This window comes from Tinamus guttatus, unplaced genomic scaffold (assembly GCF_059628265.1).
Source record: "Tinamus guttatus ecotype Peru unplaced genomic scaffold, ASM5962826v1 Tinamus_guttatus_pri_ptg000182l, whole genome shotgun sequence".
NCBI lineage: Eukaryota > Metazoa > Chordata > Aves > Tinamiformes > Tinamidae > Tinamus > Tinamus guttatus.
In genome coordinates, this window is record NW_028288716.1 from 421,102 (window position 1) to 438,543 (window position 17,442).

The window sequence follows — 17,442 nt, forward strand, 5'->3', positions numbered from 1 at the left end:
TACTGTCTTTGTAGGATGTGATCAGGAAGAAAAAAAACAAAAAGGAATAAAATAAAAAAAAATATGAACAAGCTATTTAAAAAAAAAAACTGTACAGGGCATTTCCAGTAAATCAAAGTACTCATCATATCTCCACTTAACCATCTACTTCAGGATTTGAAATTTAAGCAGTAAAATAATATATTATAAAAATGTTTATAAAATAGCAGCACACTCAGTGAAACAATACAGCTAAGTACTGTTAATGTGAATAAGAATGAAACAAATCATAGCTTATTAGCAGCGCAAAAAAAAACCCACAAAAAAAGCAACAAAACCTTGGACTCTTGATCCACGTTCTACCCTCATCTAGCCAAATATGTCTGAGTTCATTCATAAAATATTCTTCAAAGAAGTAGCATGTTCTTTCTGGATTTTTGTCTTAAAAAACACAAACACGAACATTTCAACCAACAGCTTCACACTGTATAGTTGCAAACTGTTAAAACAATTGTGCAAAAAAAAAAAAAAAAAGTTCCGACTCCTTTGCCATCTAAACTCCTCTTCCTTACAGAGGGAGCAGAAAAATAAATTCAAGTACACTGAATACACCTTTGAAATAAAATTCTATGTCACACTCCTTGATGTTTACCATTTATGTCTTTTGCACCAGCAATTTTCTTTCATTGTCTGGAGATAAGCATGCAGGTATTAAGCACCTTCTGTGACACTGAACAAATCATCAGACTTTTATCTGGAATGTCATGACAGGAATGTCATCTGAAGCAGGTACTGCTATTTCCAGCAACACCACAACTAACAAAGTACACCAGATATTGGAAAACATTGACTTATAAAAAGCTATATGTTCTGCTTTTGTGATTTTGCTTTTTTTTCCCTCTTTTTTTTCTCTCTCTCTTTTTTTTTTTGCTTGCCAAAATTGTCATAAACCATCTCATTTAATCCCTTAGGAACAATTTTCAAAGTGCTTTTCAAATGAAATGGTTTATAATAATGCTTACTGTGGCCCAATAAAGTTAATGAAATGCTGAAAAGTGTGTGTGTGTGGCAGATAGCAAGAGGAGGGATCAAAACAAATCTCATCTTAAACACAGAGAGGATATGTTAAAGAGGAAGATGGATAGAGCATCATTTAACTGTCTTATGACAAGCTAAGGAGCTGCCAAAAGTTAACACTGATGTGGGAATTGGTGCTGTAAAATGAATATAATGCTTTTTCACAGATGATCTACTACATCTTGCAATCCAAAGGTCAGAGGTGCTCTGACTGGTGGACTGGTCAGAATTAATCCACGCATTTCCCCATTCAACACAAACGTTCGTTACTTTGGCTTAGCCCACAGTCGGGTAAGTGGGATTGCCTTTATGCCAAAGACGCTGCTGTATTTAGAATGAATCAATTCTGGAGGAAAAGTAGAAAAAGTCAAGAGGGGAGAGAGGAATAAAAAAAAGAAAAAAAACACCTGCTCTTCTAGCTGGCAAGATAAAGCATCTTCTTTCTTAGGTAGCAGCTACCACAGACAGCAAGAGTAAACAAAACTAACACACAGAGATCAAACAAACCCTCCTGACTAGTAACAGAGGTGACAGATCAGCAAATCTCTTCTGCATTCAAAATGGTTTTGATTCCTGGGATCCTTTCCCGTTTCGCCCTAAACCCTTATTCTATTGCTTTGCAATCTAGTCAAGCCGTAAAATTGCACACAAAATTCCTTTCTTAATTTTGTAAAAGGGGTGTATGCACTAGGTCATAATACACAAATGAGTATACTCTAGTTTGTTCCCACAAATGCAGGCTTACATTTGTCTAGCTACTTTGTATGCTTTTGTAAGCATTTAATATCGCTGATACATAATCAAATAACAATTACGAAATATATTGTGGGATTCCCTTCTGTAGAACATCATAGACACCAAATACATTTTTTCATTATTCAGTTCTTTTTTCTTTATCTAAACAGCTTTAAATATGCTCTATGTGGGAGCAGATTAAAAAAAACATCGCTCTAAATAGCAAAAATAAAAGGGCTGGGGGAGCAAGCATGACTTTTCTGTGCCGATGTCCTCACAGGTTGATATCTCTCACATCTGTGGGAGTGCTGGCCTGGTCCATTTCATCCACCATCTTAGAAGAATTGCTTTGCTGTTGCTGCTGCCGAACTTGCCTAAGGTTGCTTACTAGCACCGACTCAATCTGTTCTTGACAAGCTTTAAGGCAGTCCTATAGAACAGAAAACAAATTAATGTTAGTGGATTTTTTTTTCTTACTGACCTAGTAAAAGTTGGAGTAATGGAAATCTCTCTTCTGGAGTGATTCCAAAGAACGGAAGACACTCTTAAGACACATCTACTGTGCCAGAAAATGATCTAGCATTCTCAAAAGTAATCACTATTTACAAATTCCTTTGGGTTGAAAAATGCAAATTCCACATTTATTATAACCTCCAAATTTTAGTATTTTACCTCGCCTTGCTCCTTTGTGTTGTATTTCTGTGCAGAGACTCAGTGGAATCCTCAGCACCCTTGTGTACAATGCAGAACATCATATAGTAATTTTTGCCTTCTCTTAAGCAGTGTTAAGTGTTTTGGATTTGTCTTTGCTATATAAAAAAAAAAGCTGTATTTTTCTCCTAAAGTAATCAACAAGTGCTATACCAAGGTAACAGATTCAGGGACACTTCAGTTTTACTAACACGCAAATTCACCACATTCAGGTGAAGGAAGAGGTTTGAGCTCACCTAGAAAGTGTTTTATAACTATGTTACCAGTCCTGTGTTTGGCTGTTGAAGACAAGGGCAAAAGAAGGGGCTGCTTAACTGTGAAAGCACATGCAATAACAAAAGGTCCACCAAAAAACCAAACCAAACCAAAAAACTTTCCTTTGAAGAGTCTTTTCTGAAGAAACAAAAAAAGAGACATTTCTGTACTGAGTCCACAAATAAAAAACCTGTACGCAGTCTCTGGAAAAGGCAATCAAACATTTACATATTGTCAATCACACTGCTCTATAACTGCAAAAGGAGACAGAAGAAGGTGGAAAGGTACAGTTTAAACTCCCACACCTTAACTCTGAGCAGTTAAAACAGCCGCAGATAAAGAATTAGAAATAATTTATACAAGATACTATAGCAAAGACAACTAACAGAAAACAATGTAAGTCAGAAATATACCACCAGACCTTGGAGACTACTACATTTCAGATTATTCCTTAAAGGACTTTTAGAAAGACAAGCACAAAGTATAGCAACACAAATTTGGAAGCCCTATGTGTTGAATGACCTGTAACAATTATGAAGTTTAAGTACACAAGCAAATGGGACTGATTTTCTACACTTAAGCCATGTGTGGTAACAAAGAACAAGATCTTAAAATATTACAGGATGTTCCATATTCTTGGACATACACTGGAAGACCAAATAATATGGTTAATAAAAAGAGAAAGGTGAGGAAAGACTAATAAGTATCTGGTTATAGGAGAAATTTGAAAATAAAATGCAGGCCATGACATTATAAACACAACACTAATTCTGTGTGCTGGGATTGTGAGTGAATCAAAACAACACTATGTATGTAGGCAGGTGGTTATAATTTTTTTTTTCCAAAAGCAGTCCTGAGAAGTCCATCTAAAATACTGAAAAAGAAATGAATACTGTGAACTCACTGAGGTCTATGTAAGAGCTCATTAACAACGGGGTGCTCTTCCAAAGACTTCAAGCAGCACATAAATGCAGTTTTTGGTTGTACATTTTACAACATAATGTTTTAACAACAGTACCTGGTAGAAAAAAATTGAGCTGATATCACTGTTCCCAAATCCAGGCAGAGAAGCTGCAGAATAGCTGTGTAAATAGTAACTCTAGGATGTCCACCAGCAGTGAACAGTACATGGGAACTGTACTGGGAGTACAACTCAGGGAAGCTGGAATTTGACTGGCAACACCCAGCTTCTCTGTGCAATGCCAGGCTATTTTGAAATATGTATGCATGTAGGTTTAATCTGCCATCCTGGCTAGGCAAGGGAAACATGTCAAATGCAGACTATCTGTTCCTCTGATGAAAGCTGTATCCTTGATGCATACATTTTTTTTGGTGTATCATGAACACATTTTTCTTGGCTACTAGTCAGCATCTACTAGCTGTAAAGCCATATCCTCTTTGTAGAGAATCGTTCAGCTAAACCTAATAAAGATCACACCCTTTCTCTTCAGATATCTGCCAAAAAGGAACGGGGAATGATTTTTCACACTGACCCAGGGAAAATGGGTTGAATGAGATGCTGCAGTGGAGACAAAAATATTCATGGCAATATAGATGACACCAGCCAAAATCAACAGTGCTCAACTAGAGATGCCATCTAAGTCATCTGAGTATCTGCGCTACCTGTGTGCCAATAAATATAGAATTTTTTTCCTTAAAAGAACACTACAATGCATTGAAGTAATGGCCATTCCTTCAGAATGGTGTAGTGTCAATATTGCTTTATAAAAATGATTTTAAGTGTGTGTCACAGGGATCAACTTCCTCATTCTTCTTTATGGTCTGGTAGTTTAAATGATTAAAGTAGCTCAGGTACTTTCCATTCCATAGTTTTACTTTTACTTCAGCATGTGCAGAAATAAGAATGCAATTAACTTTTTTTTTTTTTTCCTCTGAAACTTTTTCACCCCTTGGTAATTTTACTAGCACAATCAGAAAGGAAAGGAAATATTTTTCTTTGTCTGATGAGGAGTAGTCTCATGGCTGTGGATGGAAATATAGATAGTGAAAATGACTGGAAAGAGAAATAAGCAGCACTATGACAGGACCAAGTTATTCAAGTAAACAGTAATTGAGGAATCAATTTTCATGCATGATGACAGCCCTGAAAAAAACACAAGCAGAAGGAAAGATGATGCATTTCATACACAATTCACCCTTTGGAGTAGAAATAAGCAGGCTTACTCCAGCAATCCTCACAATGTTTGTTTGTTTGTTTGCTTTTTTAAGGATGACCTTTAGAGGAACATTTGTGTGCATAAGAACTGATCTGAACCTTGCAACCACCCGGATTTTGCTCATCTGAAACCGGGCTCATTTTAGAGTGCAGCATGTAGGGAATATTTCCTAAGGGCAGCATTAAAAAAAAAAAAAACCAAAGGCTGCAAAACTACTCTTTCTTTAAAGAGAGTTTTATTTTTATTTACTTGATTTCTCTTAAATATAAATGTAGCGTAATCCTGGGCAAGATGTTAAGTTTATCATGGAGTTTTGTGTCAGCAACCACAGAATAACCACCAGCATTCAGAGAAGACTGATCCACTGGACACCTTTGATCAGATCAATGAGAAGTCATTTCAGAGAAGCGGCATGGTAATTTTGAATTCTATCATGAAAGAACCTATCTCTAGTTCTCCAAACACAGGCAGGTAACTTATTCTTTTAGGAATAAGACATTAGGATAACTGTAAAGGATGCCAGAGACATCTAAAGTGACCATATTCTTCATCAGTCATGCACACATTGCTTGGATCTAAGAAAGAAGAAACCAGTCATGCACTGAAGATTTAGGATTTTCACCAAATCATGTATGGGACATGTGACCTGCACTTATAAATACAAAAGGTGACTGAATACCTTTGTTGGTTCAAAACTTTCCAAAGTACTTGCTTCACTGTTAACATAAACAGGGACTCTTTCCCAAATTGGGGCCTTTATTTGCAGAACACTGTCCTTAAGCATTCTCCAAAAGAAGATCCTGAAATGCAGCTATGGGAATATCACACCCATTTACTACATTTATCATATCTCAGTGAGGTCACATCTAATGGATGCAGTTTAAAAACAGAAGTATTTTGTCTCCTAAATGTGTCCATTTTTGTTACTGTAACAAACATCAATTACAGATAAGCTTCTGTGTCTCTATTTTTTCTATCTACGAGTACAAAAAATAGTAATTTGCTCTTCCTAAAGCCATTTCATGTAGACTAATGAGGACATCTTATTTAAAAAAACACATCTATGCCATAATTTATTAACTATTACTATATTATTGTAGTAATTTAAGATAAAAGATGACTAATATTAAAGAATCTTTCTCTGTGATTTTTCAGTCTTTTCAGTACTTTCAACAGTATGTTTTTTAGACTCAGTTTCACTGTGTGATTAAACAGACAGTTCCAACAACTGTGATTAAACCAACAGTTCGTTGGTTTCCTGTTGCTCATGTGGGCATTTTTCAGAGCAACAGGAGGGAACAATGTTTTCAGAACTGGAAAAAGTTAGAGTAAAGCCAAAACACCGGTGGGGGGATCCAGGGACAGATGCCTTGCTTGCAATTACACTCCCTGCTTAATGTGACTTGCGATTTCAAGCTGATTGTCTCACAGGTATGGGAATAATTCCCCATTGTCAGATTAAAGAGTTTACTGCTATTACCCTGCTGTAATACACCACTAGCTGTTGGTCAGTCTTTAAAAATGAGAGTTCAGAGAAGCTGTAATAATTTGCCTACATTACATGCAGCATTGTGAAAGCAGAACACGCATACGGAGATATCTCAAATGGCCATTAGCAGCATCTCCTGTCGGTTTGTGCAGGTCCCACATCTGCAGCACTGTATGTTGGGGCAAGCTCCAGGCGCATAATGACAGTCCATCAGCCCCAGCAACCTGACAGCGCTATTTATGATGTGGAACTTATCACTCGGGGGCCTCACTTTACTTCCTCTGCTCGGTGGCTGGCTTCTGTGGGGCAGCACGCTCCACTGCATTTATGAATGGACTTGATGGAACTCAACGCCTCCAGTGTAACTGCATCACTCCATTGTTACTAAACACGCACAGCACTCACTGGGGAACAAAACACTGAATGAACCTGTGCCGCTGCCAACCCAGGCAAAGACAACTTAGGAAACTCTCTCATTCTTCCTTTCTTTGGAGGATATTTTGTCTGTTGTTTCCTTGCATACAAAATATGGTCTGCAGCAAATAAGGCTGGGTAAGATAGAGCAAGTCATGTTACTTGGTTTCAAAACCACTAGTCCTAAACACTACAAAGCAGAGAATAGATGGTGAATGTGTTTTAGACACAATATTCAAATGCTATCCATTCCAGACACATTAAAAAAAAAGAAAAAAGAAAAAGAAAAAAAAATTGAATGTAGTGGGTCTGATCTTTACTTCTGAGCAGAAATTTGCAAGTATCTTTATGCATGCACTTTTCAGACCCTGGAAAAAATTTCCAGCACTAACATATGTAGCACATTCACATGAAGATATTTTAAATGTTATTTATTACGGATCCAGTACTCAAAACACTCTGACTCTGTATTTTCAAGGACTCACAGCCTGCTGTTTTGACACAACTTTAAGAAAAGTTTCTACCTTAAGCTCTTATTTACTCTGAATTTTCAAAACAATTTAGAACATACCAGATCCCATCTATGAACAAACTTTTAAAAGGGTACAAAGTTTTTGTACCCATGTACATGCTGGCTCTACATGCTGGCTCTGTCAGAAAATCCTTTCCTTAATGATGATGCTGAAGAATCACTTGTTTAGTCCTGACTCTTTTCTTGACAACTGAGCTCTATGAAGATACTAATTATGTGGGCATATAACCCTCCTTATCACCCACAGTGCATGTGGCCAACCCTTCCGGCAGCTATCATCATTTTTGGTTATAAACACCTGCAACCAGCTTAATTTGGGATCTAACCTTGCAAACTTCTATCAAGGCTGATGAATACTGAATGTATTTTATCATTTTATTATGAGGTAGTAACATTTGACTCACTGAAACATTTAGGTTGGAAAGGACCTCCAGAGGTCATTTAGTTCCACCCTCTGTTCAAAGCAGGCCATCTTTAAAATGTAATTGTGTGTCTAATTCACTGACTTTAAGCTATAAAACTCCTGCACCTGGTCCAAGCTGCTTGGGAATAGGTAAGACCTCATCTACATACCACTGCAGCAGTCTCTTGAGCTCTTCAGATTTCTTAATGTACTTTGCCTCCCATGGAGAGCTGGGGCACCAGAGAACTTAAGAGCAGTCTCAGAAGCAGACTCAGGGACATGCAAACAGTGACCATGTCAGAGCATGCATGACCCACAGAACATGCATGATGATGCTTCCAGGAACAGCCAGAGAGGCAGCTGGCAGGCACATGAACAGCAAGTAGGCGCACCCTGGGTAAGCAGTTGCTCTTCTAATGACTGGAGGTGGAGAGAGAGATTTGCCCAATGCAGACCTATGGCAAAGGAGAACACTGGTCAGAAGTCCTCAGAGAGCCAGCATTAGCCATTGGGCTACTATTCATATGGTGCAGTGTAGGTAGCAGAGGCAGGGATGCTAGGGGCCTTCTCAAAGTATCTGGTCAGAATGGAGACAGGATACTCGCTGGAATGCTGTTCTGGGAAGCTATGAAAATTCCTGACTTCCTGAGTTGATTATTTTTCCATTGAAATGATCCACGATGGGATGAACAAGGAATTCAATTCACTTGCTGTGAGTAGGGTGTTTTTTTTTGTTTGTTTGTTTGTTTTTGGTAGAAAAACTCCTCGCCTGCCAGTATGTGCTTTTCTCTTCAACAAAGCACATGTTTTCATCCTCCTGCAGCAAAACAGAGCAGAACATACAACCACCCTCCTACAGCACTATAGGAGGTTTCTCTTACTGTCACTTTGGAGCACTAATTATCAGAAAAGGCAATTCAGATATACCATAAAGAGCTACTTTCACTACCTATAATGCCGTTGGGCATTCTCAGTTTCTCCAAGGCTGAAACTTGCTCCCTGGTGTTTATTTTGGTAGCTTGAAGGAGTAATGAAACTGAGCTTTATGTGGCCCAGCTGTCACCCTCTCTTCAGACTGCAATTCAACCTCTACCAAATAGTCTAGGCCAGTTATTTATCAGAAATAACTGTTACTGCTAAAATGCTATTGGTATGGTACCTTCTAATACTGTCCTTGAAGTCTAGAGCATTGCTTTCAATTCATACAAGGATAACAGACATCAGTGTTTAACCCTTGTGTTTTTGAAAGAAACACTTGTGTATTGTTTACAAAACAGTGGGGTTCTAAACTAAATGCTGTTTATTAATAGCATATTTTGGTCTGACTCTTAATGACACATCCATTAAAAGCATAACAGCATTGTGTGCCAAATGCTGCTCTCAGATAGACAAATGTAAATATAAAATAACTTCATTTCATTTCAGTCTCCAGTTTTTGCTGCCCAGATATGGCTATTTCCTAGCAAACAGCACTCTCAGGTTATTACCAAACACCAAAATTTCAGAAAACCTCATTTCAGTTTAGTTGCATCAGGATTTATCAACTGTTGCTTTGTTAGGCAATAACTTCAAAAAAAATCTACTCAGTGATTGAGTTTTAAGATTTCTCCTTGCTCCTGAGTAACTCAAAAGTATTTTCAAAGACTGGGAACATCCAGGCTGGCTAATCTAGAAAATGTCTATGCATTCCTGAACTGAGAAGTAGCAAAGCTGATTATATCCACAAATGGAGCTGGGAGGCTGACGGCAACATAAGGGCACTCTCCCAAACTCCCTGCTACCCTGCCTCTGGGAGCAGCTGGTGGGAAGGGCTCTCCCCTCTGCTACCTGCATGCTTCTGTAGCTCATAAGGAGGCAGGTGTTAAAAAGGCAAAAACCTTTTTCTTGCAGAAATGTAACTTTCTTCTCCACCATGAGATGCTACAGAAGCCCAAGAGCTCTAGAACCTTCCTTTTCCCTAACTTCCACATTGAAAACAAAATCCTTTGTACAGTGAAGATGAGTGAATTGTTTCACTAAAGAACAGTTTGCAAGCATCAGAAATTGGCAAGTGAGAAAGATCAAGTTGTTCATTAAACTTTGAAAGTCCCAGAGTAAACTATAGTACAATAGTCTTTACTCTTCATTAACACAGTCTAGGGCTAACTCTTACAAAATCTAGATACTTTTTTTTTTTTTCCAACAACACATTTTACAGATGTACAGAGGTTGGTACTACTACCTAGTATTAGGACTGCCAGATCCTTCTGTAAGATTTTGGTTTCAGCTGCTTATCTATCTGAGGTTTTAACATGTGGGATGAACTCTTCCAGTCCTGGACACTGGTATCACACAAAAGACAGAGGGAAAATATTTGTCAAAATGTTTCTGCCATTTCCAACTACCTGACTAATGAAAAATACACTATTTTGGTCAAGTGAAAAATTCTAGTTAACTTCGGGGAGGGAAGCTGGGACTTCAAATTTTGAAAGAAACAAACTTTCTGTTAAGGCCATCTCTGCCACAACAACGAAAATCCTCTAGGTTTGGCAACACGGAAAGGTACTGAAATTGTTTTACACATCTAAGTTCTCCATGAACTTAAAATTTTAGCAACTAAGTTATACAAAAGTTCCATCTGTACTGAATTTAGGGTTGAGTGACGTTCCAGCTGTCTGTGCTACTATGGGCTGAGCCCAGGAGCAAAAAAGAAAAGAGAGCATCTCTACCCGGTGCAGACAGACTGTTGGACAGGATGTGACTACTAAACATTAAGAGTTCTTTGTTATTTGAGAATGGTGATTTTTTTCCCAAAGGCATATAATCTCACTCAAATTTGAGAAGATTTTCACCTGGGTGTCAAAAAGCACATTTCTGACATTAAAAAAACAAACAAACAAAACCCTTTTTTTTTTCTGTTGTTCTAACCACCTAGAAACTACTAAGATGCTCTGGCAGGTTTTTTCAGATAAAACAAATGGAATAATAAAATCTGTGCAACAGATGGTGTGTCAAAACTGTAACATACTGCAACAAGACCTTACATGAGAAAGTGTTAAGATTCCCAAGAAAGCTTTGAGTACCTCCTCTAACAGAGAACACGCATATAAAATGTAAAGCCATGAATGCTGAAAGAAGAGAACCCAGGAAAACTTCCAAGACAGCCAAAAAGCCATATATTCCCCTTCAAATATGGTCTTGTGTAATATGCTTGTAACATGCTCTGAAAGAAAATTAACAAGGGCTCTACAAGATCAAGGAGAAATAAAATGCCACCAGAAAGGCACCTGTTGTGTTTTTTCATGTGTCCCAGAAGCACAATAGAATTTCCCAGTAAACAAATCAGGCATAGTCAGCTTCCACATCAGCTAGGATCCAGACTCAAGCAGGGATTTGCAGGTGGAACAGCAAGGTGTCACACAGAAACCAGCCAGAAATACTTGAAGAGGTGCAGCAGGAAAAACTCTGGGTTTCACCTCCCTCCTAGCAGAAGCTGTTTCACCAGCTAACAGCTGCATTTAAGGTTATCAGGAGTCTCTGAATGTCACTGAAAAGGAACCCTACGCAGAGTGAATTGAAATCATTCAAGCCAAAGGTGACTGAGGAACAGATTACCATGGCAAGGGCTATATTAGACAGAACTCTCAAAACCTCTTTGCTGGCAAAAATGGTGGGTGAGAGAGCAAACACTTTTCCCCATCACTTGTGAATTCAAGAAGAGCTCACTATCTTGCAAGACCCTACTGATGTATCTTTTGTCATCCTTGAACATTGCCAACTACTTGTTGTCACTGTAATCCAAACCTCCTGCCCCTACTGAGAGAGAACAAGGAAGCAGATCCTGGTTACTCTACCAGGAATGTCCTAGAAGAGGTGGACTACCTTGCACCGCTCCCTGGCATCTCCAAAAAGATAGCACCCAGTTACACAATCGTGGGTCAAAACTCACCAAATAGATCAAATCCATCAGCAAGGGCTACCGTGGTACTTACTTCTGACAAGTACTGAATACTGTGGAAATGCTATGAGACATTTACCTGGAGTTCACCATTCTGGAGGACATGGTCTAGTGATGGAAAAAATTAAGCACTCCATCTCAGGCACTGCAGGGACAAAGTGATGAAATCTGTTGAGATATCTGTTTTCCACGTTTGGGTTTTGGTAGTACCTAAACACCTGAGTTCGGAAAAGATATGTCCAAAGCACTGCCTAGAGATTTTTGAAAGCATTTTTTTAGCTTCACAGTAACAGAAGCAGGTGCTGACCTTGCAAAAGTTGCCCCTAAACTTTTCAATTCCTTTTCCTTCACTCGGCACACTCCAAACTCCAAAACCACAAAAAAAAAAAAAAAAAAAAAAAAAAAAAAAGCCTGGAGCTACAACTCACTGAGTCCAAAACTGCAAAAAAAAAAAAAAAAAAAAATTCCCCTGCCTCCCCCACTTCTTTAGCTGGATCCCTTCAAGGACAGAGTTTGAAACATAGGGACATGAAAAGTTTTATGGACACATGTCAGCAAAAACATGTATAAGAATAAAAAGCAGAAACAATTTAACCTGGAGATGCTGCATAATAAATGAAAACATTGCTGTGGGACATCTTTCTTTTAGACACTCCTTGAAATTAAGATTGCTGATAGCTATACATGAAGTTCTTAATGGCTGGCACTAACTCTTTACTCTGTGCGTATTCACAGACTTGGCTAAAAGACACATGTGCTAACATAATTTTAGGCTTGCCTCAAATCCTTGGCTTCCTCTGCCCAGTCTTCTGAAGACCCTCTCAAATCTGCCTACTTGATGTCTAGTACATTCCCTGGCGTTTTATAACTGTTTGGATGCAGTATGCAAAAATGTTAGGCTGCATTCAACTGGACAAACATCCAGAGATAAAGCTTCCCCCAGCCAATGACTCTCAAGTGCTTTTGCTATCCATATCAAGAAGAAAACATAACAGATCCCTTTTATTCAGTCTAAATGGGACAACTGTCCAAATGAGTTTTGTGCACTACTTGCTTCAGAACATGCATGCTGAATTTATATCTGAGATTTTTCTTCTTGTGTGATCCTACTGTGTGATGTTGATATGTATTACTTCTCAGCTTCTGACACAAAATCACGAGAGTAAAATTTTCATTCCCACTGAAAGGAATGTAGGTGAAAATTCTGCAGCTACTTGATGGACATTGTAAATGTTCAGAATTGAAATGTTTCATTTTCTATGCAAAACTAATTTCAAAAAAAAAAAAATGGGAAGCCCCAAAAATGCACTTTAAAATCAGGGTCAGCCTGAATGAAAGAAAAAGAAATAGCAAAATTCTTCGCTTTTGGTTAAACTGGACTATTTCTTTTTCATCAAAATCTATCATTTCTTTTTTTAAAAAAAAGCTGACTTTCTCTTGACAATGTTATCATAGCTCTAATAAGTGCACAGAGTATTTACTCTGCAAAGTAAAGGCAGTAAAATAATTTATATTTAACATAGGTTAAGAATGGAAACTGGAATCTATTACTTTTATATTAAAATAACATTACAGTATTTGTGGTCTGTATTACAGAAATTCTCATTCATTTTCTTGCCTTTTGATTGAATTTCAGTGTGGCAAAACATGTCAGCTTTATGAGAGATAGAAATCCTGTTCATCCATAGACCAAGAAATTTTGATTTGCAGTAACATAAGTTCTCTTCTCAATGCCTCACCAGAACAGCAGTCCAGATGTTGAGGACCACATCCAAGAGAAACAAGGCACATCACTCTGAATGCTCCCTTCAGTCATCCCAACTTCCTGTTCTGACTACCAACCAGGATTGCCAGGAGCTAGTTTTGCTGATGTCCTGCTAGATGCTGACCCCAGACCAGCATACACACTTCTCAGTCACCTTTAATGTCTAGCAGTTTCACCTGGACTATTTACAACAGGGTTTTCTGACAACCCATGAAGTTCTCAGCATAAAGTGAACTTAAAGGAGTTCTGTGTCTCACACCCTGTGCAAAAAAAGACAGCCTGGCTTACACCTGCCTCATAGTTTGCCACTGCCTAAGTATGAACTCATCACTGACTTCCTTTAAATCCAAGACTTTCAAAAGATACCTCCGCAAGGTTCGAAACAGCAGACTCTCTGAAGGTTGCGAAACCAAGACCGCTGTTCAGATTTATATACTAGTTGACCTCAAGCCACACAGGAGTGCTGACTGCCTGTTCACGTCACTATACAGCAGGATGCCAAAGGCAGCTCCTCACTCTGCAACTGGTCTCACCACCCACAGCTAAAGCAGGGCCTACCATGCAGCTAGACAGAGGTAGAGTAGGCAGGTGATCCACCTGCATCTGCTCTCCAGGAAGCCACTCAGCAAAATGTGAATCAAAACTGATTCATGAGAGGCCATGAAGTTCTGAGTATGCAAAAGTTCTGAGCATGCAAAAGCTCTGCCACTGGGTTGAACCCTGCAAAGGCACCCTTGTCATGTCAAGGAGGTTTTTCACTTCCTTGGCTTGATTGGGCTTTTGGGATCAAGCCAAGTTTGATAACGCAGATCTCCAAAGCACTCTCAGAAGTAAAAAGAAAACAGTAGGCCAGGACACTCACCACATCTGTGCTTGTGATCTTGGCCAGGAGCTCCGTTAGGCTGTCACCAGAGAGTAAACTTTCCCCATCATCAAACTGAAGGCCACAGATGGCTGCTCCCACACTTCCAGTAGCTATCATTGATGGTGGATACATGGCGAAGTTAAAATCTGCAAGAATAGATCTGGGAATTAGTCCAAGCACAAGCCAGAAAAACTGCAAAACATCAGAAGCGATCAACATAAGAACCACACCCAAGGAAAAAAAAAAAAAAAAGAAAGAAAGGCAAAAGGGTCACTTCATTTGCTGGGAGACTTCATTAGTCTCATTACTCATCATCAGTAGTCAAAGGAGATGCAATAGCCCTGCAAATTAAAATGTAAATGCAGTTTGTTCTTTTATTCTCACTGATGCATAAAGAAAACATGGATGATTTTTAATAGTTTTTCTTAGAGAAAAGGACAGAGAAGAATAGAAAGGTTTTCTATAATTTATGTCAGAAATGTGGATCTCACTCATGATAGAACTCTATGTACAATATTTTTAATCAAGACAGTTTTACAGACTTAATTAATTCAAGCTCTTAAAAATGTCTTGGAAAGAGATCTTAACTAAGAATTCATCTTTACCATTCTATGCTAAACACCTTTGCACTCAGAAACCATAACTAAATAAACAAGTTGAAATAAATATCCAAACTTCTCAGACATCTGTGGAGACTGAGAGAGAAAAAGCGATAAAATTGAATGTTGTAGCAACCTTTAGAAGGCACTAAGCACTGGTTTATCTGTCCTTTTTTTTTCTCCAGCGCTTTGTCTTGGTTCTAAGTATCTTCTTAAAATGAAATTCAAGTTTAACTGTAACTCATTACCAAACTCTTCTTTTCCAGTTCTTACCTGTAGGGATTGAACGAGAAGGAAAAGAAAGCCCAAGTAATACTTAACATGAAAAAGGCTATAAATATATTCAATCTATTTACAGAAAATGAATTATTATGAACTGCCCTTTTGCTACAGATCTCAAGCTTCCTCCTTTCAGCTAGCAAGTCCTGCACTCCTGATGGTTTTTGTTGTACATACATGGAGAGTTTAGCTCAGTCTCCCATGTGCTGTGCTTGCTGATACCAGAATAGCTGTAGAGAGGGCATGTTCCTTTCCATGATATCCCTGGGCTTGATTGGGAACAGAGAACTCATGTAAGACTGGGACCCTTGTCCTCCTTTTCATCCAGACTGACTAGCAAGTGAGGCACATGCTAGCAGTCAGATACATTCACCATCTGACTTTCACCGTCTTTCAGAGACAAAGGGATATAATTGTTGCTTTTGGCAAAACGTTCTGTTTGAAAACAGAAGTTCAAAATGGCCCTGATTTTATGCTCTTCTGCCTCTGTTCATGCTCATTGCTGCTGAATGGGGGTCTCTGGAGTTGATTCTGGTTGGCTGTTGCAGTGAGCTGACCTGCTCCTGTGGATTGGTCTGATATCATCTAGTGGAAGAAGTGTGACAGCTGGACTACTTGTTTATAAATTCCAATACCAAAAAAAAAAAAAAAAAGATTGGTTCCAGGATCCAGATTTTTTTTAAATTATTTTTAATGTAAATGTTTATATGCATTTGTTATTCCCTAGTCTTCTCCCAGTCTGTGGAATGAATAAAAAATGTTCAAAACCGTTTTTATAAAAGACTTAGTGTCTCAAAAATCTGCTCTCATCTACTCATGTACAGAGCAAATCTTGAATAATTCCACTCATTTACTTAGACTATGGAAGTACAGAATTAAAAAAGAATACAGCTCACCAGGGGTATTTCTCTTCTCAGACAAACTGCACTTATTAAGGCCTAACTCCTCAGGAGTTAGAACTCCTCTGGAGCTGGAACCAGTTCCTGCAGACCCCCAGAACATCTGAACACCCAACAGAGCTTCCTGGGGATCATCTGCCATCCTGCCACAATGCTCCAGGCACACAGGGATGGGAGCAGTTAAGGCAGCTGAAACAGTGCTTGCTGAACTATGTATGGGCCAAGGAGAAGGCACACAGTCAGACCTCCATGCGGCATGTGGAAATCTTGCATGATGGCATGAACCACATTACACTTGACCAATGTGGTCCAAAACCGGGGTACGACTCCAGCCTTCAATTTTTGAAGATATGTAAGTGTGTCCTAATTATGCAGGCAAAATATGGACAGACATGGATTTGCCGTATTTTACTCCTCCTTGTCATAAGTTTTAGGGAAGATGCGGCAGAAAAATACTGCAAACCTTCTCAAATTCTTCCAGAATTTGGAAAGTCCATACAGAAGCTAAGATGCAGTGGATGAGAGTGAAGCTATAACCCCCTTCACCCATCCTCCTTTGCCAGCAACAGGGAGAAATGGAGACATGCCAGGGAGGAGGTGGACCCAGGCGTCCAATGCCACCAAACATGCAACAGATCCACATGCAGAACTGCTCGGAGAGGCTAATGAGGGAGACCCTAAGCAAAACAAAGAGCTTGTACACCTCATGCCCAATGCTTGGCACCACCTGGGCAAAACGGGCTGAGTGAAAGGATGCTTTCCAGACTCTCAACATCCTTGCCCTTGAGCGGCTGACAAGTTATTTGAATGACGGTTGTCTTGTGGTTTATTTTATATCTCCATGTTATGAACTCTCAGAAACCATCTTCCTAGAAGTGCCCCTGCCAACCAACACTGCTGTAGGTCTGCCTCCACGTGGGGGTCACAGGAGACCATTTCTATGCCCAGTAACCTTGTTAGTTCCCTTAATGTCATTCATAATGCAAATAAGACAGCTAGCGAATGGCCAGGGGCCCAGAGTGACTAAAGCTCAGCATCCAGCTTACATTGCCACCAGCTCTGAAGTGACTTCCCTCCATGACAAGCACCATAAACTTGGCTATCAAAGCTACACATGCCCAGTCTTTGTTGTATAACAAGCAGTGATTTGTATCATTGGCTTCTATTTTTAGCATATTAATTAACTACTGCAACTGGTGAGGCCAGTGTCTCCAGTTGGAGAGAGCGGCACCACTGTCTGAAGTCATCACCTCATCATGTGCTATTGAAAATCATGGCAGTGACCCTCCTGCTGATATGAATTTAACCCGACATGTCCACAAAGGG

At 39.1% G+C, this 17,442-nt stretch overlaps 1 protein-coding gene across 1 annotated transcript in view; it reads right to left on the reverse strand.

Moving 5' to 3' along the window:
- Nucleotides 1–1,469: 1,469 nt before the first annotated feature.
- CCND2 (cyclin D2) overlaps nucleotides 1,470–17,442 on the reverse strand; it is a 32,057-nt gene continuing 16,084 nt past the window's right edge. The window contains exons 4-5 of the mRNA XM_010222552.2: nucleotides 14,337–14,485; nucleotides 1,470–2,221 (exon numbers count right to left, since the gene is read on the reverse strand). Coding sequence (XP_010220854.1) covers nucleotides 2,066–2,221; nucleotides 14,337–14,485 — 305 coding nt within the window. The 3' untranslated portion in view covers nucleotides 1,470–2,065. The remainder of the gene's footprint in view (nucleotides 2,222–14,336; nucleotides 14,486–17,442) is intronic.